General features: G+C 45.5%; 1 protein-coding gene across 5 annotated transcripts in view; it reads left to right on the top strand.

The window, feature by feature from the left end:
• Positions 1-764: 764 nt before the first annotated feature.
• MED12 (mediator complex subunit 12) overlaps positions 765-19548 on the top strand; it is a 33118-nt gene continuing 14334 nt past the window's right edge. For 3 of the 5 annotated variants that reach the window (XM_025894929.2, XM_025894930.2, XM_025894928.2), the window contains exons 1-24: positions 835-940; positions 2685-2844; positions 4148-4323; positions 4601-4711; positions 5242-5496; positions 7662-7808; positions 8100-8199; positions 8895-9031; positions 9821-9952; positions 10339-10465; positions 11100-11329; positions 11739-11819; positions 12165-12338; positions 12565-12709; positions 13610-13728; positions 13869-14012; positions 14781-14944; positions 15094-15225; positions 16106-16333; positions 16530-16674; positions 16965-17085; positions 17771-17872; positions 18591-18704; positions 18989-19152. In XM_025894929.2, coding sequence (XP_025750714.1) covers positions 2748-2844; positions 4148-4323; positions 4601-4711; positions 5242-5496; positions 7662-7808; positions 8100-8199; positions 8895-9031; positions 9821-9952; positions 10339-10465; positions 11100-11329; positions 11739-11819; positions 12165-12338; positions 12565-12709; positions 13610-13728; positions 13869-14012; positions 14781-14944; positions 15094-15225; positions 16106-16333; positions 16530-16674; positions 16965-17085; positions 17771-17872; positions 18591-18704; positions 18989-19152 — 3345 coding nt within the window. In that variant the 5' untranslated portion in view covers positions 835-940; positions 2685-2747. Of the gene's footprint in view, positions 941-2684; positions 2845-4147; positions 4324-4600; positions 4712-5241; positions 5497-6332; positions 6467-7661; positions 7809-8099; positions 8200-8894; positions 9032-9820; positions 9953-10338; positions 10466-11099; positions 11330-11738; positions 11820-12164; positions 12339-12564; positions 12710-13609; positions 13729-13868; positions 14013-14780; positions 14945-15093; positions 15226-16105; positions 16334-16529; positions 16675-16964; positions 17086-17770; positions 17873-18590; positions 18705-18988; positions 19153-19548 lie in introns of those variants that run through there. The other 2 variants (XM_029959071.1, XM_025894931.2) reach the window with 2 other exon arrangements.

Below are 19548 nucleotides of genomic sequence, written 5' to 3'. Positions count from 1 at the left end.
CAGCCCTGGCTCTTATTTCCTTCTCTGTGCCGAGAGCCAGGAGACCTTTTCCTTTAGAATGAGTAGTTTTAGGACCTGACCCTCTCTTTCTTTGCAGTCCAAGTTCTGCATTCTTTTAGAACTGTCTCCCACCTCTGCAAGAGAGTTCCTACTTTGCTCTATACATCTTAGGGTCAGGTCTGTATCTGCAGTCTCAGTAAAACCAGCATCTGGGACTCCCCATACTCTGCAGTTAAAGCAGAAGGCTACGATCCCAGGAGAGGGAAAGTTCTTACTGGTTTGGTTACATCATGTTCACGGTAAAAGAGAAGTAAGATTTCTTGAAACATCTGGCAGTTCAAACAGGGGAGTTACATAACGGGCTTCAACTCCATTTTTCCAGTCTCTGAAATCAAGATGTTGACTTCCTGGCCTCCCCAACAGAAGGACTAGTAATGACCTGGGTTGGAAGGCAATCAATGAGCACAGGATATTTGTTTTTCTTGGCTGACTTCTGTCTGAGAAGCGCCTTCTGTCTGGTTTGATAGGTATTTATGAAGTGCTGTGTCCATCTCCAGTCCCTGCTTGGTTATTGTATGAGTTGTCTGGAAGCATTCATCTCTGCAAGCATAACAAAGGAATTTACTGGCAGGTTTTTTTGTGTTTCAAAAGTCGATGCTTCTGGTAGGAGCGATAAATAAGGTTTTAAGCACACAGAAAACAGATCTTTGAGTCGTGAAGTGTAATTAATCCTTTTTTTCTCTTCCAGATCAGCTCGAATTTCAGCAGTATTATTGCAGAAAAGCTGCGGTGCAACACACTGCCTGACACAGGGAGGCGGAAACCCCAGGTGAACCAGAAGGATAACTTTTGGCTGGTGACAGCACGTTCTCAGAGTGCCATAAACAACTGGTTCACAGACCTGGCTGGAACTAAGCCCCTCACTCATCTTGCTAAGAAGGTATGCTACAGGAGAGGTGTCCTGGCAGGGCAGAGAATTTAATCTGGGCTTGTTTCTGAAGTGTTTCTGAAGGTTTTTACTGTTTGGAGAAGTTTCTTATCTGTACATCTCGTGTAGTTTTCAGCTTGAAGAGTGGATCCAGGATTTGTAGAGCCCTGACTGTAGTCATCCCCACTCAGAGAACTGGTCCCTTGTCTGTTGTTTGGAGGTGTGTCCAGCTTTGCCTTTTGGCTTGTAGGACACAACTGATTTATTTTAAGGTTCAAACGTGTTTCGGAAGAGCTGCCACTGTTGCCTTTGCTCTGTTGTTTAGATTAGGACATTTCTGTTGTGGAGGGTTTCTCAGGTTGTCAAAAGCCATAGTGAGAACTACTGAAAATAATCAGCTAAGTGACTTACCAGACTTCTGTTGCAGTGACTTGTTTCTGGTCTTAAGCTGAGGAGAGTATGTGTGCTATCACTTGTTCTCAGCCAGGCTACAGTATTTCTGTGCCCTGGGCTCTAGGGGTAGATATTTCCCTTGTAGCCTTGAATTCTGTAGAGTATGAAAAAAGGGTCTCCCTGCATTTTATCAGGCCCGACAGCAAGGGGAGAGAGCTCTCTCTCAGGGGAGGCACATAAACAAGGAACTTGGGAATCTGGTACGCCTTGTGGAAAAACAGAACTCCCAGTTGTGAAATGGTAGTGGAGCACATAGTTTAGAAGATGGAATTTGTCTGTTCCTTGAGGTCCTGAGTCATTCTTGAGAGGAAATAAAGTAATCAGACTTTCCCCCAATCTGTCTCTTTATAAACTTAGTCCTTGTGTCTTTCTTTGGCTGTTTGCTGCCAGTTTCCTGAGGTCATTGTGAAAGCTTGAACCTTTCAAGGCTTTCCCCAGTTTTCCTGCAATGGGTTCCATCAGTTACTGTGGATTTAGATGGGAAGGCAGCGACTGTCAGTAGCCAAGTAGTCTGTGCCTTTGTGTCTTGGAGGAATCAGAGTAATTGGGAAGAACGTGAGAAGCATAGCAGGTAAATAATTGAATTGTCAGTAGTTCAGGGACTTAAAGGTATCTACCAAATGGGCCTATTCTTTGGGAATTTGTTTCATTCCTTATGTATGCTCTCCAGAGTATTGTGTGGAAATGAGCCCCACAGCTGTACTTTTTCCTGCGATGTGTTGTTGCTTCCTGGTTTATAGATCTGCACTCTGATGATTTCACTGGTATCCTCCTGTGTTGGATCTTGAATTTTGAATCTTGGATTAATGAGTTCCTTCCTACTATGTTACTCAATTCTCTGTTTCTCACAGTCTCCTGTGGGGTATTCATGATATTACAAAACTTTTGTAACCACTGTGCTTTGTTTACAAAGCGAAGAGTCCTGTCTTCTGTCTGTACAGCAGATACTCTGTTTCTGACTCAGTCCTTAGTCTGTATCTTTTGTAGTTGTTTAGATGCTGTCTGGAGGATGGCCTCCAAGATGTTTGCAGCATTCAGGGCATGGATTTACAGTGATGTAATTATGTTTTCTCTCTTCTTTCAATTTGTTTTGCTTCTCTTTATACTAAAACACAGCTCTGGTACTGGTGCCTTCTGACCAGAGGTGAATTTTTGCAGTAGGCTTTTTGAGATACAGAGCAACACAGTAGCCTCTTACCTTTTACTTTTTTCACAGCTTGCAGCACCTGCAGCAGATGTAGCTGCTTTGGAATAGTTCCCATCCAAGTCCTTGGCTCATTTCTCCCTCTCCATCCTGTTATAGGTGCCCATCTTTAGCAAGAAGGAAGAAGTCTTTGGTTATTTGGCAAAATACACCGTTCCAGTAATGAGAGCAGCATGGCTTATCAAAATGACTTGTGCCTATTATGCTGCCATCACAGAAACCAAGGTGAAAAAGCGTCATGTCATCGATCCCTTCATTGGTAAGCACTTTGTGTGAAGCACTGGTTTTGTCCATCACAGGTGTTTCCTTCTCAGCCTGCTCTTGATTAGGAAGAGGTAGCCTGAAAATCCGTATAAACTTGTTTCCTGCTGATAAGTCCTTGTGTGCTTATGTGCATAACTGAAACAGGCCCACCTGTGAGGGTACACTGTTGAAAAATAAGTCTTAGCAGCCACAAACACTTCCTGAGAGCCAGCCTCTGCTTTCTCCCAGTTAAATTCTGAGCTCCTTTGCAGTATAACCTGGTTTTTTTTTTACCTTACAAAGACTATAAATGTTACAATTCAGAGATGACTGATTATCTACTTTCCAAGGGAGTAGGTTTCCCAGAGAATTTTGGTCTGTTACTCCTTGTCTGTGTTTCCAATTTCATTAAGCATTACTGGATCCAGCATCCTTTACATCCTGGCCTGCTCCAGATTGCTGCAGTCTAGGAGCAGCTGTGTTCTGGTTTGTATGGCTGGGACTATACAACCTGATCACACACCTTTGAAAATCAGTATTAGCAACCAAAGTCCATGGATTACTTTTTTTCCCCCCTATGCCTTCTTATTTATCTCTGGTATAAAAATTACACAGGCTTATTAACTCTGTGTCTGGAGGTTGATTGATTTGTTACACATATTTATTCCATTTGCTTTCCTCTTCCTTTGGGTTATGTCCCTACTGCTGACACTCTAAGTGTTGTTTGTTTCATGTTCTTGCATGTTTTGCCCTGGTTTTCCATCTGCATTGTCCCAGAGGAGTGTAATCATGCTTTCACTTTAATTGACTTTGTCTCTTACACACTTAAGTTTTGGTAAAAACAATTGTTTTTTAAAAATTGTTGATTGTGGCTTTACACTGATAGCTGGAAGAGACTAAGAACAAGTTCAGACTTGAAGTGTTTCCAGTGTTTCTGCTGTCTGTCAGATTATTGAGGATGCTGAACTAGACTGGCCTAACACTGCTCTCTGCTAGAAAGTCTTTTCTCTCTGCCTGCTGATTCTCAACAACTGCAGTTGAGGAATCTTTCTTCCCAACTTTTCCAGTACAAAGTAACCCTGCCCCACAGACTCAGAAGTTTTTCCCCTTGTTCTCTATTTCTGTGGATGTCTCTTCCTCCCTCACACCTCCATGGCACAAACAAAGCTAATATTGTGGCCCTCATTTTTCTTTCTTTGTCTTTCTGTCCGTTTCAAACAACAGGAACATTTTTGGGTTTCCACCTGTGCACCAGCCTGGTTCTTTCCTGCCCCAGTTTACCACGGTGCTCACTGGTAACCTGTTTGTTTCCTCTTCAGAATGGACACAGATCATCACCAAATACCTGTCAGAGCAGCTGCAGAAGATTGCAGAGTTCTACAGGCAGCTCCCAGGGCAAGGCTGTGGTTCACCATCAGGACCAATGCCCCAAGAGGTGGAACAGGCTTTGAAGCAGTGGGACTACAACGAGAAACTGGCTATGTTCATGTTCCAGGTGAGGGACCTGGGGGGCTGCTGGGTGTGTGTGTAGCAGGGGAGGGCTCGGGAGTGGATGTCAGGTGATTTATTTCTGCAGAATATTCTCTTTCTGTGAATAGACCATTAGGACTAAATGCAGTTTTGAGCTCAGTATTAGAACAGGGGTACTACAGAACTGTGTGAACTTGCAGAGTTTTGTCCACTGTTGGAAAGCAAGCTGCTGCTGTTCTGCCTTACCTTAGTGAATGTTACTTCAGCTTGTGTTCATGTGCTCTGCTTTTATTCATGTGCAGGATGGAATGCTGGACCGGCATGAGTTCCTGACATGGGTCCTTGAGTGTTTTGAGAAGATACGGTCAGGAGAGGATGAATTTCTGAAAATGCTCCTACCTTTGCTGCTGAGGGTGAGAAATATGAGCCCAGCTTGCTTTAGAAGAGTGCTGACTTCTGCTGTTGTCAATCCCCTTCCGTTAGCCTAAGGGGATGATGAGCTATTTTGCACCAAGAACACCAGGGAGTGTCCCTGTAAGCATCCTTCTTAGCTCATGCAAGGATATCTTTTTAGTCCTGTTGTCTTCTGTTTTTTCTCTCCTTTACCCTGATTCCCTGCACTGGATTTGGTAATCCCTGCCCCCATGTCACAGCTGTGATAATTGTACTCATGCACCAGTACATGGAAGGTGCTTTTCTTTGTTTCTTTGGCAACAGATTCTGGGCAAACCTTTGAAGCCCTGGGAAGGCTGGGTGTGGGTACATTTTTATACATGAAGTCATTGCCGTAGAGCATTTCAAGGTTTTTTCTGATGCTTAGTAGCCAGTGGGTGATCCATGATGCTAAGGAGCTCTGTAAAAAGCAGTACTTTGGGAAGGTCGAGGGTTTCTCCTGTACTGCTTGTGACAAGGCTGTTTTCCCCTCTCCCCGTGTTCCCTGCAGTACTCGGGGGAGTTTGTGCAGTCTGCCTACCTGTCCAGACGTCTGGCCTACTTCTGCACCCGCAGGCTGGCTATGCAGCTGGATGGTGCTGGTGGGCACCCACCACACATCCTGTCTGCCCAGACAGGGAATGCTCTTCCTGCAACTCCCACCCCTCAACCAGCTGCAGGGAATCCTCCTCCCAGCCCTTTCAGCGACCTGCTGCTGTGCCCCCAGCACCGGCCAGTGGTGTATGGGCTCAGCTGCATCCTGCAGGTAGGTTTAAGTAATGGTGATTGTGGGGTCAACAGGGACAATTTATATTGTGTGTGCCATCACAGAAAAATCATTACAGTCTGAGTCAGCAGCTTCCCGAGTACAGAAATATCAAACCATGATTGTCGTGGCTGATGTGTTTAAAGAGCTTTTGTGCCAGACATCAGTGCTGTAGCAGTGCCCTTGACTGACTTGCATAAGAAAAATGGGTTGGAATAGAGCCTTTTGCTCTACTCACAGGTGCCTCTCATGACTGGAAGGCTTTACAAAAGAAGGGATGAGAAAGAGGCTTATTTCATCTTGAGTATGTCAATAGCAGGTTGTCATTTAGGAAAGGAAATGATGCCAGAAATGAAAGTGCTTTGTAATTTTGTCTTAAAAGCAAACATCTCCTCATCAGAAAAAAAGTTCCCACAGAACACAAAAAAAACCCCCACAACCAAACAATCAGCACACACAAAAAAAAAGCCCCTCCCACTTTATGGAAGAATTTAATGGTTTAGGAGTAGCAGCAGGCTGTGAAAAGAAACTACTCTTAATTCATAATCTTTATACTCAAGATTGATTAAACCTTACATTGCAATGAAAGGGCAAGGTTGCCAAAGCCTTATTGGTAGGTTTTTGAAGGGCAGGTGCTTTTGTGACCCTGTGGGATTCGGTCCTTACTGTCCTTGTGTCAGAAAGAGATAGATGAGTTCTGTTCAGTGTGTGTATTCATTCATGACTGTGTTTTTCTCCTTCAAGAGGAGAGTGACTAGGTCAGGTGGGTCCATGCAGAAGGAGTGGAGTTGGTTTCTTCCAGGGGAGAAAAGAAGCTCGTTAAAGCAGAGGAGGTCCCAGAGAGTGCAGGATGGAGCAGGAGTTGGAGAGGAAGAGAGCACAAAGCTTGGGAACCTGCTGCTCAAGAGAGAAACTTGAGATGAAGGAGCCCTGACAGGATCAAGAAGCAGCCAGCCAGCTCTCAAACAGGGTAGAAAGAAAATTCCTATAGTACGGTTGGCTAGAAGTAAGGATTTTTCTGCAAGGATTAGAGAGCAGTGTGGGTTTATAAATAACCCCTTTGCATTCCTTTTAAGTCTGTCTGGGTCACTTTCTGTTAAAGAAGTTGAGAGGGTTCTTTTTTCTATTTTCTATGTGATAAAACATGTCTTTTTAATATAAAAATCCTCTATTTGGGGAGCTTACTTTAGGGGAATGTCTGAGCATATATACCTCAAAAGTTTGACTGATTTGGGTTTGAACACAACCTGCTTAAAAATTGACATTGGTTAATGATGATCTGATCTTTAGTAAGTGTCAGAAGAGCTCTTCTGATAGATCTACAGATATCCTGATCTGCTGATGGTAGATAAGGCTAAGGAAGAATAAGATCCAATGGTTGGAAGTTTGAGCTGGGTGAAGTCAGGCTGGAAAGAGATGCATTTCTAACATTGTGCATAATTGACCTTTGCTCAGATCATCTCAAGATATGGCAGATTCTTTGGTTTGAGTGTTTAAAACAGCCTTGGTTGTCTGTCTTTAATGTCTGTCTCCTTGTGAGCCAGAAGCTGTAGGGGAGTATTGTAGGAATGGTTCAGTGAAGTTTTGTCTGTATTTATGTGAGTGTACGAGATCATAAAAGAATGAGAATGCATATAACATGGTATTGTTATTTTAACAATCCCTGTAATCACATTTGTGATTATTAAACAGTATGGTATAATTAGTTTGTGTCTGTTACCTCATATTTCTTCTCATTCTTTATTCTTTTTGAGGGCTCTAAGTCCCTCACGTAAGTGCTGCTCCTGGATCATGAGGGTTGGATTGTGCATTGACTGTGTGAGTTGTAGAAAATAAGTTCTGTTTGGAAGCAGTGGAGAGCTCTGCAGCATGTTGCTGCTTTTGGATAATGTGGAACTCTGGTCTTGGCTTCCTAAGCATACCTAGGGCAAGAAACTCAGTGCAGCAAAAAATTCTAGTTTACTCCTTTCTACTCTAGTATAGTCCAAAGACTCTTTCAGAGCTCAGAACAAAAAAACCCCACCCGAATAGTAAATATTTTGTATACAGGATGATGAATGCCTGGGCAATAGGGTAAAGTAGTGGTTAGTTCTGTAGAAAGTTGTGTAACTTAATTGTTTTGACCTTGATTTGCTCAGTGATACTTACCTTTCTATCTGTTGCAGAGTATAATTCTGTGTTGCCCGAGTGCTCTTGTGTGGCATTACTCCTTAACTGATAGCAGGATAAAAACTGGCTCTCCACTGGACCACTTGCCTATAGCCCCATCCAACTTGCCCATGCCAGGAGGGAATTCAGCCTTTACACAGCAGGTGAGCAGCCTTCAGCAAAGGGAGCTCTTGTGGTCTGAGATAATAGCTATGTCTTAGCTCTTTCAGAGTTTTCTTTTCATGTTGTGTGATAAGCAGAGCTGGAGGTGCTGTCTCACTCCCCAGGAATTAACTGCTCCCATTCTGCTATAAGCAAGACAGTGATGTCCTTGGAAGATGGGCACAATCTAACCTTAAGTAGAGTTACTGTCATGCTCTCTGTTTTCTGATAATTTTGTTCACAGGACTTCTGAGGCATCCTTATGTTTGTTTACACGAGTCCATTGCTTTTAGGTTCGGGCAAAGCTGCGTGAGATCGAGCAGCAGATAAAGGAACGTGGCCAGGCTGTGGAGGTTCGTTGGTCGTTTGACAAGTGCCAGGAAACCACAGCAGGTAACTTGCTGTAGGATAAAGTTTCTCTTCCCCTGCTCCATGTGTTACCCTGACAAACTTCCAGTCTGGCTGTTCTCTTTGATTTTTCTTATTTGCTACTGTTCGTGTTTACTGCCGGGGGAGGAAGAAATGGCATGCCTGGTGCTGCGGGCCATCCCATTGCCAAAAAGACCAACATTTTGGTGGTGACACAGACCACAGAGCCATGTGTTAATAGACTGGGCCCATCTGTTCCTTCCAGTGTCATTGCCTGCAACTGGAAGAGTAGAAGAGAAAATAATCTGTGTTCCAGAATGCCTTATTAATGGTCCAAAGGCCCTGAAGTCCCTTTTGATCACCCTTGGATTACACATTGCAACTTCATCTCCCCCTGTGTGGGAGACCAGTAATGGGTAATAGTGTGAGGGATATACCAGGCTAGGAAATTTCATGATATGATGTCCCCAACCCAGCCCCCAGGGAGGCAGCAGCCTTCCCGTAGAGAAGAGTCCATCTGCCTTTTGTATGAAGGGTCCAAACTTTCTGTTCCCCTTAGAAGAGAATCACCTGTAACTACAACTCATCTTTTCTTCCTCATGGAACGGGTCTTGATACGAGGCGTAGGACTTTCTGACCTTGGAAACACATCTGGTATTGCTCTACAGTCTGTTGTACCAGGTGCCAAATATGCATTTCTCCTCTCTGTTCTCTTCTAGGTTTCACTATTGGCCGTGTCTTGCACACTTTAGAAGTTCTGGACAGTCACAGCTTTGAAAGATCTGACTTCAGCAACTCTTTGGATTCCTTGTATAACAGGATATTTGGGCTGGGTCCAACTAAAGACAGTCATGAGGTGCCCTGGGACTTTGCTGCTGGGCCCTGGTCTTGGACGTGGCTATGTTCTTGTTTATATCCCACTGTTACTGTCCTGTGTCTGCAGAGAGCTGACTAGGTAGTGGCCTTTGGCCAAGAGATGCGATCTCCATTGAAAAGGATTTCATGCAACCTTGTTAGGGAGGTACTAAAGTGAGAGGGGGGTCTGTGCTCTAGAAAGTCTACATGAACAAATACGTGTAAGCTTGGGAGAATTCACACAGCTGAGAAGAGTCTCCTGATGAAAGACATCAGATTGATGATAAAGACTTGTTATGTGTCTGAGAGGAGTAAACTTGTCAAACTGTGAGCTGGCTGCTGCTTCCTGGAAGTCTGGGAGCTCACAGTTCAGGTTCCTCTTAGCCTGGGAGGTGACGTATTTATGATGTGTAGGACCATAGTGCAACCAGTACTATATTGGTTCCTGGAAGTGGGCTGCAGCACTGGCTGTTTGCACACTTTGTATAATGCTGTCAAGAAACTGTGTTTCACTCAGTGCTGTGATTAGCACTTCATAGATGTGCTGCTGGAAGAGAGATGATTTCCTGAAGCAGAATCAGTCTGGAGATTTTTAGGGGCTATGGTTCACCTCATGTTACAAAACAGAGTCAGAGGAGGAGGGCTCTAGCTTGACATCCATCCTTTCTGTTAGGAAGAGGGGAATGCAGCAATCTTTAGGCTGTGCTTTATTAGAAGTAGACTCTCTGTTCTGTCTGCTCCCCCCTCCTGTTTGGCTCAGGTTCTCACTGCAGTGCTTATATGTCAACAGATCTCCCCGGACGACGATGCGGTGGTGGCCTTGCTGTGCGAGTGGGCTGTCAGCTACAAACGCTCCGGACGCCACAGGGCCATGGTGGTGGCCAAACTCCTGGAGAAGCGCCAGGCAGAGATAGAGGCTGAAGTAGGTCCTTACTCCTGGAAGCCTGTCAGCTGTAGGGGAGAGCAGAGGTTACCTAACTATGGTTACATGGAAAGGCAAAGGTTGATCAGTACAATGCCTCTTGTCACTGGTGCTGTTAGTGATGGCATTTGCTCCACCTAACCCAGTGTAGGTCATAAATGAGCCTGTGGGATGGTGCATATTACATTTCTTGGATACGTGTGAGGACAACTGATTGCAGTGCAGAAGCACTGGCATACTTGGAGACTTTGAAGTAGCTTACAGAAACCTGTGTGGTGGCTTGCCTGTAAGTGCAAGATAAAAAAGTTCTCTTTTTTTTTTTGGAGTTTGTGGATAGGAAGTTTCTCCACTGTGTTAGCAGCTGGTACTTTTTTCTGTTTCTGCAGAGATGTGGGGACTCTGAAGTCGTGGACGAGAAAGGCTCCATTTCCTCAGGCTCCCTCTCAGCAGCCAGTGCTCCTGTCTTTCAGGATGTCCTTATGCAGTTCCTTGACACTCAAGCTCCTATGCTAAGTATGTAATAAGAACTTGTGGTCTCCCAGTTTCTAGCTTTCCCTCTCCTGCAAACTTTGAATTTGTGTGCTGTTTGCTTGTGTGTAGGTCTTGGGTGTATCTAAATTCTCTCTCTGGCTTCCTTGCAATCCAGAGCTTACCTTGGAAAGAGAGGAAAAGCAAATTTCAGGGCCAGATGACAGAAAGATAATACAGAAGCACTTCTGTTAACAGAGCATTGGCCAAGGATAGATGAGTATAACTTAGTCAGGAATTACTTCAGGCTGAGAACTAGAGGGTGGTTTTTAAGCAGTGACAAAGATCTGGAATAGCCTTTCAGGGGAAGTACTGCAAACAGATTAAGGGGAATAGGATGCAGCTCTGAATGATGCAGGCAACTGTTTGTACACCCAGGAGTAGCACTTTTGAGGTTAAAGTCCTATGCCTCTGGGCTGTGACACTGGAGAGCATTTCACTTAACTGCTAATTTTTGAAACTGAGTTTTCTGATTTTAGTCCCTGCTGTAACCTCAGAATTGGGTACCAGTCACTGTGTTGAGATATCGGGAAACACTTTCCCACACCTTAGTTACTGGTGTTGCTCAGTGTTGCAGAAGAGCTCTGATAGCCCTGGCTGTCTGTGTTGTCTTTTTCAGCTGATCCTGGGAAGGAAAATGAGAAGGTGGAGTTCTTTAACCTGGTGCTGCTGTTCTGTGAGCTAATCCGACACGATGTCTTCTCTCACAACATCTACATGTGCACACTCATCTCCCGGGGTGATCTTGCCATGGATTCTCATGGGCCTCGCCCGCCCTCACCCTTCGATGACCCTGCTGAGGAGCATGACAGGAAAGAAGGGGAGGGGAACAGTGGCATCAAGCTGGAGGTGAGAGCACCATGGCCCTCCTGTACACATCTCTGTGTTTTGCTTGCCCATTTTTACCAGCTTTGCAGCCTCCTTGCTATTACGTGCTGGAGGACGTACTAGTGACTCCTGCTTCTCCTTCCCCCAACCTGTTTCCTTAGCATTTCAGTTTAAGTGGCTGGAAAGAAGCTCAGATTGTAAAGAGGAATATAGGAAGATCTTGCATGGTTTGAAACAGGATGTCATGAGGTGCTGTGTGAGGCCTGTCCATGATGATTGCAGTGTATTAGGCTCCAACTTGCCAGGCACCATCGACCTGTTGGCATGTTGCTGTCACCGTCCAACATGGGCATCAAGTGCTGTAGTCAACAAATACTCTCTTGTTCCTTGATGCATCACTGAGATGTAAAGCTGCTCTTTCTGTTCCCAGGACACAGGTCTTTCAGAGCCCATGGACATCGACCACAACCCCAGCATGCTCTTTGATGACATGGAAAAAACAGACTTTTCGGTATGTTCCTGCCTTTTCTACCTGCTCAGTTAATAGGTCAGTATGTAACATGTGCCTTGCATTTGTGTATCTTTCCTATAGAGCCAGTGTGCTCTGGTTGGGTTGTATAGCAGTTGACACTGTAAAAGGTTCATATAGCCTGTTTATGCAGAGTTCATTAGAGTGAATCCCAGTCATTCCTGGGGTCTCAACGCTCAGGCCACTGCCAGCCCAGTGTTTGGGCAGGGTAGGAAGTGGGCTGATGGAAGTGGATGACCATGATAGCACCAGGAGATTGGGAGTGACCAGCAATCTTTACTGTTGCACGACCACGTTCCTTAACTACTTTTTGTTATGTCTCCCTAGATGTTTTCTCCACCAATGCATTGTGAATCTAAAGCCAGCCCTTCCCCTGAAAAACCAGATCCTGAAAAGGAAGCAAAGCCTCTGCTGAAGGATAAGTCTGTGGAAGGAATGCTTGCATCCCTGTATGACCAGCCTCGGCACATCCAGTATGCAACACACTTTCCTATTCCTCAGGTATGAGACCTGCCTGTAAGTGCTCCCCTTGTGCTCTTGTGAGGCTGTGGTTCCCTGCTTTGAGTGGGTAAGGAGCAATCATGCTTTTCTGGATGTCTTCTTGCTTACTCCCAAAGAAGCTTCTGAGATGAAGCTTTGCTTTTCCTTAGAGACATCCAGATGTAAAACAAGATTAGGACATTTAGACTCATAGTTGCTAATGCAGTTGTCTCTTTTGGTTCCCCAGGAGGAGTCGTGCAGTCACGAGTGTAACCAAAGGCTGGTAGTTCTTTTCGGGGTTGGAAAACAGCGGGACGATGCTCGGCACACCATCAAGAAAATAACCAAAGACATTCTAAAAGTCTTAAACAGAAAGAGTACTGCAGAGACAGGTTAGTAGAGAGACACTCCTTTCTGAAGTAGGAGCATCTTTCCCCTTGGCTGGCTCCCTTGTCTGGAGTCTCACAGTGAAAGGATTTTATGTAATCTGCAGTGTGTGGTAAGAGGTATTAGCGAATGAGAGTCTGACACGGTGCTCTGTTTTCAAACATACTGACTAGCAAGTCAGACAGTCAGTTTCCTGCTGACAATATCTATTTAATTGAACTTTTCTTCAGAAGAGAATTGAGTCATGCAAGGTTCAGAACGAGACCCTGGCCAAAACTTTGACTTCTCAGATTTTTTTCTATATTTTTTTGCATTTAGATCCTTGCACAGGAAGCAAAAAATACTTTGCCTGTGCATATTTGACAAAGACTTGGTTAAATGTGTCACACCATTATGCTTCAGGCACATGCTAGATCCACAGGATAGGAAATTTGGATAGCTGTGTCAAAACCAATAGAAAGCTTCTGATGTCCATCAGCTGATAATCTGACTACAATTTTTCTTTCTTAGTCTGATACCTGAAAGGCAATGTGAAATGTGGTAGAAAGATAACACTTTAAAAGGTGGAGTTCTCTGACAAACTTTGAGGCTGAACATCTCCAGTCCAGAATGCCTGTTCTCATCAGGGAATAGGTATACCTCTAAATCAAAACAGAAGGGTGCTCCAAGGAGTACCTTCATTTGGAATAGCCCTACTGTCATTCTGGAGGTTAGGAATTCCTTCCTCAGCAGTTTGTTTTGAACTCAGGTTGGTCCTTATCAAGGTCAGAGACTCAGCCTTTTGGCTATACTGCATGAAAGGAGCTGGTCTTGCTGAGGGACTGACAGGAGGCAATGGCTGATGTCTAGTCCTCTGGTGAGGAAGGTAGCCTAATACTGTTTTTTAATCCTCCCAACTTTGGTAGGTGGAGAGGAAGGCCAGAAGAGGAAAAAGAGCAAACCAGAAGCATTCCCAACAGCTGAAGATATCTTTGCAAAGTTCCAGCACCTTTCTCACTTTGATCAGCACCAGGTCACATCTCAGGTATGAAAATCTCAAGGCTGCTGCCTTTCTTGGGCCGTTTGTGTTACTGAGAGCAGCTTCCTGGAGGGGAAGAGGGAGGTGGGTCCACTGAGGGACTTCTGCAAGGGAACATAGTACTGAGTGTTGTCTTGCACTTGCAGGTATCTCGGAATGTCTTGGAACAGATCACCAGCTTTGCTTTGGGAATGTCATACCACCTGCCTCTGGTGCAGCACGTGCAGTTCATATTTGACTTGATGGAGTACTCACTCAATATCAGTGGTCTTATTGACTTTGCCATCCAGGTAAGGGCAGTGTGCTCAGGTGCTTCCTGGGGAGGGATTCATCTCCCTGAAAGGCAGCAGATCTGTGCTGTGATAGTTGACCTGCTCTGGGGGTCATTGGTGACCCTCTGACCTGTGTCATGGAGGTGGTCAGATTAGGTGGCCATTGTGATGCTTCTGGGCTGCAGCTGTTAGGAAGAGGTTGTTTGTGGCAGATAGTCTTACATGTTCTATTCTGAGGATTATTTTTCCAGAGACTTTGGGCTTTTCTCCAAAGGACTTGCATTCAGTCTCTGTCTCTGGTTGCAGCAGGGCCTTGTTCAGAGTGAAAAGGGGATTGTCTGTCTTTGGCACTTTGCCCACCTTGCTCCCCTGGAAAGATTCTTGGCACATGGCAGCTCAAGCTGCCTTCTGGATTCTGCTAAAATCCTGTTGCTGTTTCTGCAGCCTGTACCAGGTGTCTCTTGAAGCCTTGCTGATGGAATTGGGGCTGTTAGGCTGAAAAGGATAGCCAAGTGAGATTTATGCAGGATAGAACTACCAAACAAGCTGCTTGATACTACCTCTGGCCATATCCCAATCACCCTCTGACACCCAAACCCTGACAGCCCTTTATACTGCCTGAGGCATTGTGTCTAAGTGTGGGGTGCCAACTGTTCTCTAAGCAGAAAGTGCCTGGCATCCCTTTCCTGGCAGGTCCTACAGGCTGTGGGTTTGGTGTGCCTCCTCCCTTTCTGACCATACCTTACCCCTGTGGCTGTTGAAGGGTTTTTCTGTCATTGGGTGCAGTTGCTGAATGAACTGAGCGTGGTGGAGGCAGAACTGCTGTTGAAATCCTCCGACCTTGTTGGCAGCTATACCACCAGCCTGTGCCTGTGCATCGTGGCTGTGCTGAGGCACTACCACTCCTGCCTTATCTTGAACCAGGACCAGATGGCTCAGGTCTTCGAAGGGTAAGGGTGTCTTCCCCTTGCTGTGTGTAAGGAAGCAGTGTATATTCTGGGGCTTTGTAAGGGGCAGGTACCTACCTGTGTCATTCCTAAGAGGTGGCAACTTTTTGTGCCTGAGGATTCAGCTCACTTCTTTTTTTGTCTCTATACAGTCTGTGTGGGGTGGTGAAACACGGCATGAACCGCTCGGATGGCTCCTCAGCAGAGCGCTGTATCCTGGCCTATCTCTACGACCTGTATACCTCCTGCAGTCACCTCAAAAGTAAATTTGGGGAGCTCTTTAGGTGAGTCTGAAGCAGCTGAGATGCAATGGGTCCTGTCCAGTGTAGCACCTTGGCTTAACCTTTGATTGTGATTTTGTTTGATGGGATTGTCCCTGAGATACTCTCTATGGTGAACTAAGGTCTTGTGAGTAGTGGCCTGTTTGACAGGCAGAAATAACTTAGTGAGTGATCTCAACTCTTAGATCATCAGGTTTGTTTTGGTAAATTGCCTTCAGTGTAGTCCTCTGCACCTCCACAGGTCTCTACTTACCCCACCCCTAGAGGGTAGAAGGAGAGAGTTCTGTTCCTACCAAGCTGCTGACATCCTAAAGGTTGTTCTCTGCTTCTTAGTAATCCTACCATTTGGATAAAGGACCTTTGAGCTGTAATTCAAAATGTCATTATAGTGCACAGTAACAATCAGCAAATTAAATGCTATGTATTCTTTGGAAAGGAGTGGAGAACAGACCGGAGAGCACCATTAGGGCCACCATTTAAGTCATGACACAACTGTGCCTTGTGGTTTGAGGCAACAAATTTCAAAAAGTGTGTAGTGGACTTAGGCCCAAAGGAGAGTGAGTGGATAGATTATCAGACATTTGGAATTACTTAGTTACAAGGAAGTGAATCTCCTCCCCACAGAAGAGGAGTATGGAGAGGGAATGATAGAAACTCTGTAAAGTTCTGGTTGATATGGAAAATAAACTGAACGTTCAGTATGTCCTACAATACAAGCACAAAAGAGGAATGAACAGAAAATAACAAACCGGAGAGTCTTTGTTGGTACACAGAGATTGTGAATTTCAACATGTTCTTGCCCAGGGAGGGTTTGTCTTTGCTTACCAGAGTTCAATGGCAGTGCAGATTTTTGTGTTCCTAATCTCTTTTCTGTCCTGGTTAGTGACTTCTGCTCCAAGGTGAAGAACACAATCTATTGCAATGTTGAGCCATCTGACTCCAACATGCTGTGGGAACCAGAGTTCATGATTGACACTATTGAAAATCCATCTGCACATAACTTTACCTACACCAACCTGGGCAAGAGCCTCAATGAAAACCCAGCCAACCGCTACAGTTTCGTCTGTAATGCACTTATGCACGTGTGTGTGGGACACCACGATCCAGACAGGTGAGAGGCAGAACTTTCAAGGTTCTACTGAGATAGTAAAATCTTTAGGTGAGGATAAGAAAGCCAGTAGCCATTTCTTGGCTGTCTTGGGGTGTGAAGGAGGATGAAGACTGGGGTCCCTTAAAGAATGGCTGACCCGATGGCATGCATGAGTAGCAAAGCTGACCCTCTGCTTTTTTCATTATTTATTTAACAGGGTGAACGACATTGCTATCCTGTGTGCTGAGCTAACTGGCTACTGCAAGTCTCTAAGTGCCGAGTGGCTGGGTGTGCTCAAAGCTTTGTGCTGTTCCTCCAATAATGGGACCTGTGGCTTCAATGATCTCCTCTGCAATGTTGATGCAAGTGCAAACATTCAAAAGGGGAAAAGGAATTGAAGCAGGAGTGGAGGGATCCCTTGGGAGAAGGCAAAAATAAACAAGGGATGGAGGCTTTGTCTTCTGAGGGCAGGGAAGAGGCTTTGAATACCGGGGGCTGCCTTTGGTGTTTGTTGCAGCCTGGGCTGATCCTGGACACTGACCAGAGGTTATGGGCCCTTCTGCCCCCCAGCTCCTAGGCAAGCTGAGGAATTGCTGACAGAGGGAATGAGGTAGAGGCTGTTGTGATCACTGGCTGATCTCCTCTCTTCCAGGTCAGTGACTTGTCTTTCCATGATTCCTTGGCCACCTTCGTTGCCATTCTCATAGCCCGGCAGTGCTTGCTGCTGGAGGACCTGATCCGCTGTGCTGCTATCCCCTCCCTCCTCAATGCTGGTAAGTGCATCCCTGCACAAAGCTGGGCTTAGTCTCAGTTCTGACCCACAGTCAGAATGGATACTCAGTGAACCCCATAGTTGTGAAACATGCCTCCAAGTTGTAAAACATACTTCTTCTATACTTCAGAATTGAATGTGATGCTTTAGAGAGTTTCTGACCTTTTTATTTCTATCAAAAACTGGTTGTGCTGAGGTTTTTTGGGGCCTTGCTTTCTAGAGTTTGTGTGGAAGCTGAAATAAGCATGAGGAGATGTTACCAGCTGCACTGTGTGACTGGTATACTCAACTCTGAACTCCAGCAGTACACCTCCCAGTGATGGTACAGTTCAGCCTAGCATTTTGGCTAGAGCAGCCAGCTGACCAGTTGGGCCTACAGCACCTGGGTCACTGCCTTTGCTGTGCCACCAGCCTACCCAGCTTTACTCTGGGGATTGCAGCATCCAGACTCTTGACAGGGTGAAATTGGAGCAAGCAGAATGCAGTGCATGTCACTGGGAATAATACTGATGGATTTGCTCAATTCCATGTTAATTGCTACACATGCTCCATATTTGTAAATACAATAAGGCTGCTGGAGCTTCTCAACTGGCTGCTCCAGGGCAGTGCACTGTGAATAGCTTTTGGACTGAGAGTCAGCTGTCCTGGTGCTTAAAAAATCTCAGTTGACTGTTTTCTTTACATAGCCTGCAGTGAACAGGACTCAGAACCAGGAGCACGTCTGACCTGCCGGATTTTACTCCATCTGTTCAAGACTCCACAGCTGAACCCGTGCCAGCAAGACGGCAGTAAGTGAATGAACGTGGAGCCTTTATTTTGAAAGTACTGAGGCTCTTGCACCCCAAGAAGAGAGATACTAGACCTTATGATTAGAGATCATAACCTTTTTGCTTTGAATAAAGCAGGCAAAGCCTGATACACTGCTTTCTGCAGAGGACAAAGAACAGTATCCTTCCATTTATGTCATACCATGGTAGCCAGGCACACTGGGGAGAAGGCTCTTGGAGGCAGGAAACCAGCCTCCACTGAGGTGGCCTTGCTGTCACTAAACCATTAGAGTAATGATCACTTCTTTTTTTATGTCTTGAGCTTTGTATAGGCTCTTAACTTGGTGCCAGAAGCTGCTGTTTTACAGCACTCCCTTTCTGTCTGATGATGGAAGCAGTCCAGGAAGCTCTGTTCTTGGCTCTTCATCAGTATCCTGATAGCTCAGATTTCTAAATCCAGCCTGTATTCTAGGTTTTAGGGTACTGTTGGAGCTTGGAGTTCACGACACAGGCACTGCACCCCATTTGGATTTCATGGTTCAGTTGTCACAGTGTGATTGGCACTATGCTTCACGAAACTTAATTAAATGGACCTCATGTTACAGTTAGGAAAGGGACTGGCCTCGGGATTCACTGAGCTGGATTTTATGTTACTTGCTGGCACATAACTCAGGCAGCTCTGGAGCCCGTGCCTTTCTCTCCTGCTGAGTATTGCCTTTCCCCTTTGTCCTCTTTGCAGACAAACCCACGGTGGGAATCCGCTCTTCCTGTGACCGTCACTTACTGGCAGCTTCCCAGAACCGTATTGTGGATGGAGCAGTCTTTGCAGTGCTGAAGGCTGTCTTTGTTCTGGGTGTGTACCTGTGTTAACCTGAACCTGTAAGAATGTTTGTCAGGGGAGCGGGAGAAAGGCACTGTACTGTATGTGTTTACTGTACTGAAGGCCAGAGGAGATCTGTTCCGGTGAATATGTGGCTTGTCTGTAGCCCTTTGGTTGAACTTTGAACAGACTTTGAATCCCTTGGCTGCAGAGAGATCACTGATCCCAGAGAGAGTTCACAAAAGCTCAGGGTGTTTTTTGAGTCAGGCTTTGTGGTTAGCGTTGTTGATTAAGTGATATTTGTGTTTTTCTTTTAGGAGATGCAGAACTGAAAGGCTCTGGCTTTTCCCACCCTGGAGGTGTCGATGATCTCATGGATGATGAACTGGGCACCAGGAAGGCTGGTGGTCGAGTAGTTACTGTAGAAACAGCCAGCTTGGATATTTATGCCAAGTATGTACTAAGGAGTATATGTCAACAGGTGAGTCTGTCTCATCTCTAGGTTTGTCCTTATCCCTTCTGCAGGTGGATATATCCCATATGCCTTTCTGCAGGTTGAGTATGGCAGGGGTTTCTTTGAAAGATCAGGGAAGAACTTGTGATGTTTCTGTCAGGTGCCAGCTATGAGGATTGCTCGCCTTTGTTAGCAGAATACAGAGAGGCAAGCAGTGGTCAAGAATTGCACTGTGCAGGGCCTGCACATCCCCTTTGCTTTGGCAACAGCACAGGCCTCATGTCCAAGGAGGGGAGTGCTGGGAGTTGGATGCTGAGGTGTGTGCTGGAGGCAAAGATCAGCAGAGAAGGACAATTTGTTGAAGTGATAAATGGTATCTTTCAGAATGCATCTTAAGTGTACTTGCAGCTAGGCTGTTAATGT

Source organism: Manacus vitellinus, unplaced genomic scaffold (assembly GCF_001715985.3).
Source record: "Manacus vitellinus isolate BGI_N305 unplaced genomic scaffold, ASM171598v3 scaffold_19_pilon, whole genome shotgun sequence".
In the NCBI taxonomy this organism is placed as follows: Eukaryota; Metazoa; Chordata; class Aves; order Passeriformes; family Pipridae; genus Manacus; species Manacus vitellinus.
Note: the sequence above shows the minus strand (reverse complement) of the source record. Positions and strands in the feature narration are given on the sequence as shown.